The sequence below is a fragment of the Zingiber officinale genome, chromosome 5B (assembly GCF_018446385.1).
Source record: "Zingiber officinale cultivar Zhangliang chromosome 5B, Zo_v1.1, whole genome shotgun sequence".
NCBI lineage: Eukaryota > Viridiplantae > Streptophyta > Magnoliopsida > Zingiberales > Zingiberaceae > Zingiber > Zingiber officinale.
Window position 1 is genome coordinate 68,287,781 of NC_055995.1, and position 15,856 is coordinate 68,303,636.

Below are 15,856 nucleotides of genomic sequence, written 5' to 3' on the forward strand. Positions count from 1 at the left end.
AATCCCTCCATCATTTTGTAAAAATGATCCTAAATATCTAAAACTCTCGATTTTGGACAAATCATCATTTTCTATCCTAACAATTGTCTCATTATGTCTAATATTGCTAGACTTAAATTCTATATATTCTATCTTTATTCTAATAAACCTAAAATATTTCTCTTCTAGTGTTTCCGTCAAAATTCTAATTTAGCATTTAGTTCTTTATGTATTTCATCTATAAAATAATATCAACTGCAAACGACATGCACTACGGTACCGTATCTTAAATATATATAGTTCGTTCATAATTAGTGTAAAAAAGATAAGGACTTAGATTTGATCCATATCTTTATTGAAAATACTTCAACTACTCCATTTGAAGTCTTTACTCTAATCGTTACATTATTATATATACCCTTAATTTGTTCAATATATTACGCTAACACCATTATTTTCTAAAATTCTTCATATAATTTTTTTTGGGACTCTTTATAAACTTTTTCTTAGTCTATATATATATCTTATTTTTGCTCCCTTTACATTTTATCATAGACATAAAATAAAGAAAAATAATTATGAATTCACAGGAGAAAAAGTATAATCCAATAAAACTATTCTTAATTTCACTGATAAAGTTGCAAATTTACTACACAAATCTTTTAAATGACACTGAATTTCCACAGAATATTCAAATCAATTTGAAAAAAACATTGATATTAATGTAAATACTATTAATTATATTAATTACAGTAGTTAATAATATACATAAGTAGTGACTACCTAGGAAGATATCTATTTTGAATTTTTTTCACCCTATAACAAACTTAAACATGCTTTTAGATGGGTATCATAGTTTGCTTTCTTCTGCTACAATTTGGTTAGGAATATGCTTCATGATTGAAGAAGTCTTGGGCCTGAGTTTGAAGCCATCCACGATGAAATTGTATCGACGAGCTTATCAACATCTTTAGATACTTGTGCCCTTACAATCCCTGAGTCTGTGCCCAACGTATTGCTTACTTCTCTTGCAACAGCTTCCCATGGTGTTCCTACTGTTAGGTTTGATAGAATCTCGCCTCCACGGTTTACAGCATCTGCCATAGCAGGTGGGATGTCGGGGAGAATCTGCAAATGATAGATCTATCAGCAAGTGATTGCAGTAACAAGAATGAATCCAAATAGCAGGATGGTTCAAAAAATTCAAGACAGATTCATTTTCAGGTTGCGCTCTATTAGCAACAAAAAGTAATACATGCTTGCAAGAATTGGCAGACTTATTATTTCTAACTACAGAATTGTGGTTAGATTGAACGAAGTAAAATCATGAGAATGGCATGTAGTATGTACCTGCTGTAATGGGAGCCCATGATCTCCAGGCAGTAATCGCACCGACATGTCCAATTGTGAGCTAATGGCAGATCCTCCACTCAGCAACTGTGACAGTGTCGGAGTTTCGTCAATCGTATCATTGTCAAACTTTATCAAGAGGTTCCTTGAAACACCGTAATATGATTTTATCTGCAAAAATTGGAGGGGAACTGCACGTGAGTATCAAATTGGATCCATCAACATTTAACCAATGAAGTGTAAAATCTATACAAGAATAAATGGTTATAGGAGACAAAAAAACAGATGCTGAAGTTGTAGGTAATATGATTTTATTTCCTTTCAACCAATTATTTAACAAAACGAATTTATTACTTGTTACAATGCCATCGTATTATTCTCTGTTCTTAGTTAGGTGTGATCCTTTGCTTGTCTTAGAATTGAGCAAAAGCCCAGAAAACAATCGACCAGATAAAATTTAGAAAGAAGGCTCTTAGTCAACTAGAAGTTTCATGCAACTACAATGACATGCATATCCAACTAAAGAATGCAGAAGCAATCAAAGAACTCTTTTTTTTTTCTCCAAAAAGCAATCAAATTAACTTGACAGATAACCTGAAGATCTATTTATGAACCCCAATTTTTTTTTTTGTACAGCAGTTATGAAGATATGTATATACGCCCCATCTACTACATAAACATCTTACAAACTTTATGAGTTATGCAACATATTGAGGCCAATCAATCCAGCTATGGTCCAAGTGCCAAATAAGTTCTATTTTAGAGTTACTTGGATGATTTCCAGTATGATTTTACATAATGATCGCTAGGCCTATAAATTTCTCCCAAGTGGAGAATTCTATAGCATAGGAGATGCCTTGGGGAGATGAGTTGTGAAAACCAACAGACTTGCAGATAAGAGAATTTTAATTTTTTAGTGTCCGAGAAGCACTTCATTTTCTCCACAGGTGTTAAGAGAGAAGTTTAGAGAGGATTGAAAGTCCTTTTGTACAAGGTGTGAGAATCGATTTGTCCAATCTTCATTACATTATATAAATTTGAATTCTCTCTGCGGATGTGGTTTACACTGAACCACATTAATTTAGTGTAAATCCACAATAGTTTGCTTATCCTTCTCTGTGTGTTGCATTTTACCAAGGTAGATGAAGATTCTCCTATATGGCCTTCTGATGGAAATTATTATGTATTCTAGAGACACTGATTTTAGATTCACAAGTTCATGGTTGGAGATTATGGGTTTTTCTCTATTGCTTTGGTTTCCACATTCTCTCTTTTCAGGGTATTCTGGATAGATGGGTTCCCATTATTTGGGAGCCTAATTACCATCCCAAGAATCATCTATTGCACAAGAATATCCAAACCTTGTGCTAGCCCCCTACAATGGCGTCTTTTCCTCAGCTTATTAGGGCATTTGAAAGATCTGCTAGCCACTATCTAGTTGGCATTCTATTGTGTTACTTGTTTATTTTTTAACTTGGTCTCTAGGTTAGATGAGGTCCTTTTATTTTGCCAACATGACTGATCGGGCAATCCGCTAGCCCTCTTCTTTTTTTTACCTTCATATGGTGAACATTTGTTTGCCGTTATCCTTCATTAAAAAAAAGGAAGATAGAAAGCTCTTAAGCAAACTAGAAGTTTCACACAACCAAAATGATATGCATATTCAACCAAGGCACTACATGAGCACTTGCACCTCTATTTCCCTGAAAATGCAATCAAATTAACTTCACTGATAATGCGAAGATCTGTATGAATCCCGTCGTTTGTGCACCAGGTTATGAATATTTGTATACGAGTCCCATCTATTACTTAAGACACCCCACAAACTACTAAAAGAAAGACCAAGCAAACAGTATAGAGAGATTGAATAACATGAATACCAAAACACAGTTCAAGATGTAAGAAATATCATACCAATCGGCGTGTCTCCTCTGGTTTTGGAATGAATTCCTCTCTTCCATTAGCTAAATCCATATACAATGGAGGGAGTTGCTCAACCAAAGGTAATACTTGCTTCATAATTGGAGGACTAATATTCTCGAGCTGCTTCATAGCCATTTCTGCCTATTCGTTGAACAACAACAAAATAATAAGCCCAATGGAAGAATGAAAGGACAAACACAAGATGACAATATTACCTAAAATTTATTAACCTCGATTATCTTTTATAGCATAATACTTGCATTAAAATGGAAAAAACTTCAAGCAGCTGCCGAAGGTTTGCTTGACTATTTCAGAGCTAATGACTTGCCTTACAGAAATGAGGTAACTGTAAAGATACAGTTAGCAGGTTGAGAAATGGTTTGAATGAGTACCAGGATTCAGAGAATACATGGATCAATATCCAGATTAATTTCAAACAATAGATATGAGTGCCAAGATACAAACAAAGAATGAAGAAGATGGTCTTTTTTAAATTCTTGGCTGCACGACTCATTAAATTATTGCCTAAGTAAACCTCAAGTATAATTCCACAATAAAAAATTCAATTTCTTTGAGCTCAAATTTAGAAACTTATCAGAGTCTTGACCTCAATCTAATATGGAGTTTGTACCTCATATGCTTTAACTCTATTCTGATACCATCAAAATAGCACTACGACACCTTAGACATCTCTATAAAACCTTCGTTAGACGTACAGATGAAATTAGGCAAATGCCACTAATCAAGAGCTACAACTGAGTTTGCTCACAAGTTCATTCCTATGGGAAAATTTAATGTTTCTCAAGTTTGACTCGTTTAGAAATAAAGCCTTAAAATACAGCTAAAACTTGCCTTGTTGAAATATTGAGCTGAGCTTCAAAAGGTATTTAGGAATCAAACTCCACGAAGCTCAGCTCATTTGCAGACCTGCTAGTAAGATCCACCACCAGATTACAACACATGTAAATTGCAACCAGATCCTACTTTGGGTTCTTTATTGGAAATTTGAGAGAATCCTAAACTGATAGGTGAATTTCAACTCCAGAGAAAAACAGATCTCAAGAATATCAAGCTTGTCCTAATTTTCTATCTAAATCTAAGTCAGAAATTGAAAGATTTTAAAGAAAATCCAAGAACTTTTGGCACCTCGTGACAAATTCTAAGGATAAGTTTTCCAAGTGACCGAGTTCACAAAATAACCTATCTTCAGAATTCAGATGCATTCTGATATGCCAACTTCAGATGTATCCCTCAACAGCTAACCTGCTTTTGAAAAGCAAAATCCTCAGGTGGCTAAAGAGTGATAAACAGTTTTATGGTGCAGATGCTCAGAAGAATGTACAAGATGCTCAACGTCATCTGATATTTACGTTTAAAAGATGATAAATGCTTCCCCTGAGGTACCATGGAGCATAAAATACGAAAATAAGAGTTTTGACGATGCCTTCTTTTTGCTAAAATTATTCAACTTGTGATCAGCATTTTCTGCTCACCTAACTGTGAAATACCAAAAATACATCCGATAGACCATCTGCATAAATCTTGGATGTAACCAATCTTCATTTGTAGATATACATCTAGAGCATAACTTTTAATTCTGTTATTCTAGCAAGTGATAGTCCTTGTTTTATGATAAATTAAGTTTTATAGCCTGTGAATTTCAATGAATTTCATAGCTATAAATATGTAGATGCTAATAATGCATATTCAAAATCAATTACATAGGTAAGAAACTATCTGCAGCATCAGAAAAGAAATATGTATACTCACACCACGACGAAGTGATGGAGACGATGTGAGTTGAGATAGAAGAGGACCAATACTTTGGGCCATTGGCACAATGACCGGAGAGAATAAGGGAACAGCTGAGCTTGCTTCCTGTAAAAAGAAAGAAAACAGGATCACCTTTTACATATCATTTTGATACAATTGAAGGGTAGAATCATGACTTCTCACTTCAACATATGTAAAGCACGATATCTAGTTACATATATGCATGATACATGAATTGATCTCCTATATCGGAATAATTTCTCCTGGCGTGTAAAGCAACTAGTTTGTAACACAAGATTCATACAACAAAAATATTTTAGTTTCTCTTCTGTCTCTTCCCTTCCCTCTTATATCTATTTTATTTGGCATAGATATCAGATCTTTGTTTCGGACAAACTCATGATTGAGAAAATCAGCTGGCAACCATGATCAGAGTTTTGAGATCCCAAGAAAGACAAGGCCTAAATTTTACTAAAAGCATTAAAAACAAGATCTATGGCTACAACAACAACAAAGCCTTTTCTCACTAGGTGGGGTCGGCTGTATGAATCCTTTTATGTCATTGAGCTCTATCTCCTACTATATCATCATCTATATTTAAATAAATTTTATCTTGTTTTATTGTTATTAACCAAATCTTTTTTGGTCTTCCTCTTCCTCGTTTGATATACATGTTTATCATAATTTCACATCGCCTAACTGGAACATTTATTAGTCATCTAAGTACATGTCCGTACCATCTTAAACGTGTCTCTCGAAGTTTTTCCTCAATAGATGCAACTCCGACTTTCTCTCTAATGTTCTCATTTCTTATTTTGTCCATCCTCGTATGTCCACACATCCACCTTAACATCCTCATATCTGCAACTCTCATCTTCTGCTCATGTGCTCGAGTCATAGCCCAACATTGAGCTCCATATAACATAGCAGGTCTAACTGCGATTTTATAGAACTTACTTTTAAGTTTAAGAGGTACTTTACAGTCACACAAAACACTCGACGCTCCCCTCCATTTCACCCATCTTGCTTGTATTCAATGTAAGCCATCTCTCTCAATCCCTCCTTCGTTTTACAAAAATGATCTTAAATATTTAAATCTCTTGGTTCCAGGCAACTCATCCTCTCCTATCTTAACAATTGTCTCATTACTTCTAATATTGCTAAACTTAAATTCCATATATTCTGTCTTTAATCTACTAAGCTTAAAACATTTCCCTTATAGTGTTTCCCACCAAGATTCTAGTTTAGAATTTACTCCTTCACGTGTTTTATCTACCAAAATAATATCATCTGCAAATAACATGCACCACGGTACTGTGTCTTGAATGTGCACAGTGAATTCGTCCATAATTAGTGTAAAAAATAGGAACTTAGAGTTGATCCTTGATGTAACCCTATCTTTATTGGAAATGCTTCAGTTACTCCGCCTGAAGTCTCATACATATCCTTAATTAGGTCAATATATGTTACGCTAACACCTCTCTTTTCTAGAATTCTCCATATAATTTCTCTTGGAACTCTATCATAAGCTTCTTCTAAGTCAATGAATACCATTTGTAGATCTTATTTTTGCTTCTGATATTTTTCAATTAATTGTCTAAGAAGATGTATAGCTTCTATTGTCGACCTTCCAGACATAAACCCAAATTGATTTTTGATCAGTCTCCTTCCTTAATCTTTTTTCTATTACTTTTTCCCAAAATTCATAGTATGACTCATTAGTTTAATACCCCTATAATTTGCACAATTTTATACGTCTTCCTTGTTCTTATATAAGGGAACTAGAGTACTTATCCTCCATTGATCAAGCATTTTTTTTCGTTTTCAATATCATGCTCAATAATTTTGTAAGTCATCCAATACCTTGTTTCCCTAGGCACTTCCATACCTCTATCGAAATATCTGGTCCAATGGCTTTTCCATTGTGCATCTCATTTGAAGTTGTTTTAATTCTGAAGTTTGAATTCTACTATAAAAATTAAAATTTCTATACTCATTTAACCTACTTAAATTACTTAAGTTAAGTTGGTCACCTAAACCTTCATTAAAAGGTTGATGAAAATACCTCTTCCACCACTCTTTTATTTCTCCATCATTTACTAATATCATATTACTTTCATCTTTAATACATTTTATTTGGCTAAGATCTCTTATTTTCCTTTCTCTCACTTTAGCTATCTATAAATATCTCTTTCCCCTTATCCAATTTTTGATATAATCATTCAAAAGTTTTATTTTTTGCTTCACTCATTACTTTCTTGGCTATTATATATTTTTTTAAGTTTTCCTCGTTCTTACAAATATATAATTCCTTATAAGTTATTCGTTTTTCCTTCACTTTCTCTTGTACTTTCTCATTCCACCACCAAGATTCCTTACTTAGTGGTACATGTCCCTTTGACTCACCGAGTACACTCTTAGCTACTATTTTTTAACTGTGATACCATCTCCTCCTATACCATCTATAGCTAGGTAACAACAATTCATTTTTCACAGAGAAAAATTATTTGTAATATTATCAAAGCACTTAGTATGATCACTAGAGTGAATGAATAGGAGGAGACGGAGAGGAGGAAAGGGGAAAAAGATAAATGTTATAAAATGCACGGATGTGGATTCAATTTAGCAAATAAAATAAAATAAGCATTAGCGGGAGCTTAGTGTACCAGACTGCCCTTTCATTAAACTAGGCATTGCAATCAATCTTAGACGGATTAACAGTTAGGCAGTGAATAATCTTACTGCAAATAAAATAAGCAATGAGAATATATCTACATTTAAAGTTAAATCCACAGTTAGTTATACACGTGCATGAAAGTATCACCTTGTTGTTGAAAGCCATCAATATATTCCCACATCTTTGAACAGCATATCTTGAACCTTGCATATCAATAACTTGTTAAGGATGAAGATACATAGACTAAGAAATAACTGTGTTTTAATTTAGTGCATCTACATATGCATGTAACAACTATGTCTGTATAAAGAGAGAGAAGAGACAAGAAACTACCAATGAGAAGATGGATTACAGATCCTAAAGAATGGCCAATACCAAATGTTGGAAGGTCATTCACCTGCCATGTAGAAAAAAGGTTGATTTTTTTTCTTTTATGGAAAATAAGCAATAGACAATCAACTCACACTGTCCTGTAAGAATCTTAAGCATCTGTCAAACTTAAATTGCACTTCATCTGCAATCAAAAAGTGATCAAAACCACTAGCAAAAGGTGTTGCAATCACCAACGCCCCCCTAAATCATGAAAACAACTTTAACTAAATAATGCCCGAAGAAAAATAACTTCAGTGCACAAATAGAATGACACAGAGCCGACTAATGGAAAATATAGCTGACTTATGAATAAGAACAAACTGATAGTAACCAAAAATATATTGAACTACAACAAGTCTGAAAATTTGAAAGAGGAAGAATCGTGATTCCTGAAACATAGTTTTCACTGAAAAAGCAGATATATGCTTAAAGAAACACAGTATTACAAGGTGCAAACACCTACTACCTAGCCAATACAACAAGTTCCTGTAAATGACAAGGTCTTTCAGAAGATACATCATGTACAAGAAATCACTATAGTAATAAGGATTCAGATAAAAATGTTTCATGATCTTAGCTTATGGTCTATAGTAGAAAGGCATATGAAAAATAATTAACCTTACACACAGCATTGCTAGATGGTATATCCCAAAAATTGAAGAAAACAACATAGATCACTAATAATGAGATAACCAATGCTAAACCTTTATAACAAGATACTGGCAAAAGTCAATTGCTATGTCAGTTATGAAGGTTAGAAGCTAATCCAAATGAATAAAAATGTCTACATACTTTTTGGAGAGACGCTCAAGAAAAAGGCGGTATGTAAGCTGTGGAGCAGCTCCAACAAAAATACCACCCACAAAATGAACAACAGCTGTTGGGCTTCTATTTTTAGGTCTAAGCACCCATGCTCCCTGAAATTAAACAGAAAAAAAAACAAAATATGAGTACAAACACTGACAAATTCTGTTTGGATAAATTGAAAACCAAAACAAAGACTTTCTAGATTTCTTGGACCTACTGACAATCTGCAAGTTTACCATACAAGGAAAGAAAGTTTTTCCACTTGAAACGTCATTGTGGTCGTTTCTTTAAATTATTTTTCATTGAAATGATTTGGACATGAATTTAAAACAAAGAGACAAAAAGAAAAACAAAATAAAATATCAAATAAGGAACTTCGAATATTGGCATTCTCAGCTGAGAATGAAATATTGAATTAGTAGCTTTTAGACAAGTTGATTTCCCTTGTATAACTAACGCGGTCATAACAGCTTGGAGCATGTGGGCAGACACTTGTTTGACTTTGCCATATCAAGAAGTCATCTCAATGAAGAACAACCATAGTACTCTTGTTAACACTTTTCTGGTTAAACATATATTGAAACAATACTGAATATTTAAGAAAAACATGATTGAATATTCAGTTTCTTTCCTATACTACAACTCGATTGAATAAAGGACAGCTCGATGTATGAAGTTCCTGCCAATGTGGGGTCCCGAGAAAGGGTTGAACCACATTTGATCTATTGTATGCAGCCTTATCCTACATTGCAAAAGGTTGTTTCCACGACTTGCACCTGTGACCACCAAGTTACACGGTAGCAACTTTCCCATATAATAATATAATTAATTTAAAATTTCCAAAAAGCATACTAGCAAAAGGTGAACTCCCCAATCTACATTGTCGATGTTTCAATTTGATTCCAAATTTCTTTTGCAATTCACATAAATGACCCAATTTATGGATGCTTATGCCTTGTCGGGTCTAATAAAAAAATACAAATAACTTTGCCTATTCGATTGTCTAAAATGATCAAAGTTGTGCACATCACACATTCATATATTAAATGGAAGACCTCGATCTCACTCCAGTCTTCAGAACCACCCCAAGCTTCTTGTGACTGCCTAGCTGTCTCAGTGATTAATCTGCATGAGCACAATGGATTATAAATTATTATGTTTAACATCAAATCAAAAAGAAAAACAAGACAAAACTAAAAAGTTTAAAATTGCAACCTTGATAATATCACAATTTTGATGATTATAAAGTAATTAAAGAAAGACTAAATTTTTTTTAGATTATTTAACAACCCTGCACAAAATCCAACTTAGGAATTGAAAATTATGAATAATTAAGGAATCATAAAAAATAGTTTATAAGATCAGTTCAAATGAAGGTTTTTCTTTAAAAAAACTGTCATTGCGCCTAAAAGCGTTCATCATTCTAAATCTCATTCTAATAATTTATATTATTACATCACACACACCACACGCATGCAAGGATACAACAAGGTCAGACATAATCATAAAACAAAAATTTCCTAAAATAACTTTTATTCTAGTGGATGATGCCAAGTGGAAAGGAATCAACCAAGCAACACTCGGAAATCTCGCCTCTATTTGTATCCACGTCGAGCGATCATCAAAACGACCTCACAAATCCGAATCGAGTCTCCGTTTTGGTACCAACCAAAGTGGAGAGACAGAACGATCCGAGAGAGGGATCAAAGCTCGATTTGTGTCTGGCGGCCGAAGCAACCTGACGACACGAATCAAGCATGGAAAAAAGCCCTTGTTCCAGCGATACAGCAGGTCTATACCCGCTGTTCGCATCCGAAGAGGGTCCCTTGACCTATAGAGGGTCGACCGAGGAAGGGCGGATGGCCGACGACGCTAGGGAGGTGCTGACAACAATGGGACAGGAGCCGAGGGCTGCTGTTCAGCTAGGGGCGACGGCTGTTCGATCGGAGCTGCTGCTCTGATGTTTCTTGCTGGCCGGTTGGAAAAGGCAGCAGGTGTTGTTGGCAGCGACAAGCGGTAGCGGAAAGTGTGAGCGGGGGTTGAAAAAACACAGTACATTTTTAATTCTATTCTCTTTTAAACACTATAGCAGGTCTATACCCGTTGTTCGGCATCCGGAGCGGGTCCTTGACCTGTAGAGGGTCGACCGAGGAAGGGCGGATGGCTAGCGGTGCTAGGGAGGTGCTGACAACAATGGGACAGCAGCCGGGGGCTGCTGTTCAGCTAGGGGCGGAGGTTGTTTGGCCGGAGCTGCTGCTCTGATGTTTCCTGTTGACTGGCTGGAAAAGGCAGCAAGTGTTGTTTGCAGCGACGGACGGCAACGAAAAGTGTGAACGGCGATCGAAAAAACGCGCATTACGTTTTTAATTCTGTTATCCTCTTTTAAACGCGGGTGAGAAAAGAAGAATAAAAAGAGGAGAGAGAAAATAAGAAAAAGGAAGAAAAAAATAATTACAAAATTTAATTTAATTTAATTCTAAAATTAAATTTGATTCCAAAATTAAACTTATTTCTTCTTCCATATCAAGTTTAGATCAAATCCAAACCTGTATCCACTAACCCGCAACCCATACCATTAGCCTTAAGTTTGGTTCATAACCAAACCACTTGGTTCAATAATCAAACCATTTAGTTCAAGAATCTAATTCTCAAACTCGTTTTAAGTCCTTCAGATAAACTCGTAATGCGTGGGACCCAATAGATTCTTAGTTATGTTGGTCGTCCATAATTAACCATTAATTATGGATCAATCATGAATGACACCTAGTAATACATCATGACCCCCACTTGACTGAAAAATCAAACAATTGATTCCAGAAGCACTTATGAACCTTTCAGCAGCTACAGTAAGTCGTGTCTTGTTCCTTTCACTGATCTTATACTCAGGTTCAGGATACGGTCTATGTGTCAGTCCCCACTAGGTTGACTATGTCACACCTAGCCCAAGTAATACTTCCTCATCCGGTGGATTCAAATTACTTAGACATGTGTCCAAGAGTCTTATACTCTTAACATGTAATGCTTTAACCAAAGACTTCGAGTAATAATCATTATACGTCTCCTTGTAAGAAGTGGTAAATCCTTTGTTAGCTATCCAATCACCTTCGAGCACTTCGACTTGTACCCAATCATTCCGGGTTCACACCTCCTCGGAGATGCTTGCTTAAGATGTCAAAGTATAAGTCTTCATGATCAAGATGATTTGAATACCTTAAGTCGAAGGAAACTCGCACTTAAGCTACAATGAGATCTTCATTGACATTATATTATATATATATATATATATATATATATATATATATATATATAGAGAGAGAGAGAGAGAGAGAGAGAACCATATGAAGTCTCATGGCCAGGTCACTTCAATAAACTAGTTATTATTAACTAGCATTCATGTTTAACTCTCGACATTCCAATGTCTCCGGCCAATCAAGAGCAGCTGCTTGGACAACCCATTGAGTATAACCCGTGCTAGTCTCACAGAATCGATGATGTTTAAACTCATCAATTCATTATTAGGGAATATTTCAATATATTCATAATTACACATGTAGAGATGCTAACCAGTTGTGATCCAATCATAAGTTTTCTCATTCTATCAATTGTATTACGAACTTTCAATAAATGAGTTTAAGATCCAATCATACACATAGAGAATATGCACTCAATTAGTGAAACTTTATTTATCCAATAAATATGTACAAAACATAAGGTAATTGTCTTAGGACATCTCTCAAATACCTCAACCCAAGTTTGGTCAAACTTAGCTTGAACCAAAGCAAAACTGAAAGAACTTCTTTCTTAGAGTTGCGCCCAAAAAGTAGTGATAGAGTGATGAGTGGAATCAGATAGAGAATTAGACAAACTTCCTATGATCGACTAATCAAACAAACCCATGTCACAACCCCAGAGCTATTAGAACAGAAAACTTCTATCTTCATAATGTTTGGATTACAAAATTCTCATTCAAGGTAGGACACTGCATCTTTTCCTAGGTAAGGATACAACCAGCTAGCTAAGCTAAATTCAGATGTACAATGTTCTCTTTTAGTCACTATTTGTTGCTTCAGGAATCCCATTGTGTCGCTTAAGTTTTCTAAAGACGGAAGTACAATATGTTTGTCCTTGAAAACTAGGTAGTAGCAATGTGCTTTTTCCATAGTAACCCCAGCATTGCATGAACAACTGGTAAAAGAATAGAACAGTTGACTATGAAAGGGTAGAAAGAAGCAGCAAGCAAGTATACCTTTCAATTTGAGAGTAGAGCTGAATGTCAGTAGTGGAATTATTTCTAGGAGGCTCTGGCCTGTTTCCGGTTCCTTCTGCATAACAGATGGTACTTCTTTTGATCAATGGACTCTGATGCTGCAACCTGCACATTTACTTCTAGTATTGAATTCCTGTAAATACCTAGAGACACGCATTCAACTAACTGTTCCTGTAAAGTTTTACATAATCCACACATTCAAGGTCATGCAGATATTTTCCATTCAGCATGGAACAAAATCTCGTGTCTGTGGGGGTTTTTCTCTTTTTCATTCTTGATGTGTATGTTATTAAAAAGGGTTACAGATAGAGGCCATCGGATGGGGGAGGATGGGTCAAGTAGATAATTAACTTTAACCTTTTATTCTGACTAGTGACTAATCAACATAACCCAATAATTCAAGGCCCTCTAAAGTGACCACATTCAAACCTAAATTAACAAGGCTCCAAAATGGGAATGGTCAGGTCAGTTTACATGAGTTGAATAAGCTGTGCATTTTATATGAATGATGAATCTGCATCAAGGGTTGGAAATTTTCTGTGTCTCTCAACTGTTTTGGTTGATCAATCCTTCAGACAAATACCCAACCTTCTAGTCAAAACCAAATGAGTCAGATCTTCGAATTTGACAAGATTCACTTAAACTGGAAAGTGTTACACCCTTCAGTTGCTTCTTAAAAGACAACATTATATTGTCAATCAGAATTTAAATTGACGAATGTCATCACAAGATTGATGTATTATAGGTTCTACAAAATCACAGCAAGTGACCTTTTATTGTTCTTCCAATTATCCATTTTTCCTCACATATGTATATCAACTAACAAAGTACAGATTACGATTTATTATGACAATAAAAGCATTGTAAATCTGATTGCATATGCTTTTAAAGAGAAATTGTGGGGAAAATCATGAATTAACCAATCTGAAAGCAAAATAACACAACTTCTGTTATCTCAAAACTCCATGCATTTTCAGAATAAAATAATTTCAAAATCTCTCTTAGTTTTCATGTCACGCTTGCCGTATATGGTAAGGATGTAATAGTAATAAATGCTTAATTTCTTACAACAGAACGATTGGATATTTTCAACAAGTAACCTCACCTACTACGACTAACACCTGAGCATCTTTTCTTTGCAATGTAAGAGACATCAAAATTATGAGATTTAACCATACGACTGCAGGCAAAATCCTGAAAGGCATGGTACGATAATCATTATTTGGAATTAGGTAAAAGTACCCAAACAATTAAAGTGCAGTAAGAATTTTAACAAGAAATAAACTTCTGCAACACAAAAAAAATATATCAATAGGTGAACTTAGATTATTTATCATCTCTACGTGACTTCCAAATCCTTATAGTAGCATAGTGTCAGCAAAAGCAGTAAGTTCGATAAATATACCAAAAAAAGGTCGAATTGCTTAGATCCCTTGTTAAATCTTGGAAGGATAATGGAAAAATTTTGCAAAATTCTGTGGAAAATGCGTTCTATTTCAAAAATTGGCTCGGAATATGTATCTTGCTCTTATTTTTGTGTAACTCAACTTCCATTCACTAGGAAGCAGCACACAACCAAGCAAGCGCGCAAAACCACGATTTTAACATAACCGCCAAAAAAACATCTACAAGGAGTTGCAATTAAGCCGCGCGAACGAGGATTCTGTAGCACAATAAATATACTCCAAAAGGAGGCAGGAGATCCTCAAGCTACAATCCAGAGCGAGAACAGCAAGCGGCGACAAAAATCGTGAACAAGGAATGAGGAGGTGACCTGGGCGACGTAGAGGAAAGAGATGGACCGAGGGTTGCGGCCGACGGCGAGGGAGGAGGTCGCGGCCGGAAAGGCATAGGAGACGCCAGGGGAGAGAGTGCCCATTCGATTATCGACGGAAAGACCGATTGCGTAGCTGAGTGGGTGTTCTGACTTCTGAGTGGACGAATAAATATCTATGGTGCTCTTAAAAATTATGTAAAAATAATCAAAAATAAAATATTATAAAATCAAATTCATTGTTTTTTTTAAAAAAAAATATATTAAACATATTCGAATTACATCCAAATTCGAAAATTTCATATACAAATTAAATATATCTTTTTGACTCGGTTGAAAAAACTCACGAACAACCTCGATGCGTTTGCGTCCCTAGTTTAGGGATCTCTTTATATATTCTCAAGTTCTGGTTAGAGCAGGTGATATTTCTAGGTCACATCATTTCTAAAGAAGGTATTCAGGTGGACCCTGCCAAAATAGAGGCGGTCTGCCAAAATAGAGGCGGTCAACAACTGGTGTAGATCCAAGAATGTCAGCAGGGATCGAGATCAGAAGTTTCCTTGGGTTAGCTGGATATTACAGAAAATTTGTGGAGGACTTTTCTAGGATAGCCTCTCCACTAACAACCCTAACTAGGAAGAACAAGAAGCTTGAATGGTCAGACAAATGTGAGCAAAGTTTCTAAGCATTGAAGAAAAGACTTACCAGTGCTCCCATTCTGACTGTTTCAGAGAGTGACAAGAGTTTTGACATATATAGTGATGCTTCCAAGATGGGCCTTGGAGCTGTTCTCATGCAAGAGGGGAAGGTTATAGCTTATGCTTCTAGACAACTCAAAGACTATTAGAAGAACTACCCCACTCATGATCTTGAGCTGGCAGCTGTGGTCTTTGCACTAAAACTCTGGCGACATTATTTGTATGGAGTTCAGTGC

General features: G+C 35.4%; 1 protein-coding gene across 1 annotated transcript; it reads right to left on the reverse strand.

Moving 5' to 3' along the window:
* Window positions 1-679: 679 nt before the first annotated feature.
* LOC121984483 lies at window positions 680-15,078 on the reverse strand. Its single transcript, XM_042537418.1, has 12 exons — window positions 14,923-15,078; window positions 14,254-14,342; window positions 13,128-13,253; window positions 9,937-10,006; window positions 8,867-8,991; window positions 8,167-8,275; window positions 8,036-8,099; window positions 7,850-7,905; window positions 5,023-5,130; window positions 3,244-3,393; window positions 1,330-1,500; window positions 680-1,107 (listed from the first exon to the last, which is right to left on the reverse strand). The coding sequence occupies exons 1-12, from the start codon at window positions 15,025-15,027 to the stop codon at window positions 874-876; spliced, it is 1,407 nt and encodes a 468-aa protein (XP_042393352.1). The 5' UTR covers window positions 15,028-15,078; the 3' UTR covers window positions 680-873.
* Window positions 15,079-15,856: the final 778 nt, after the last annotated feature.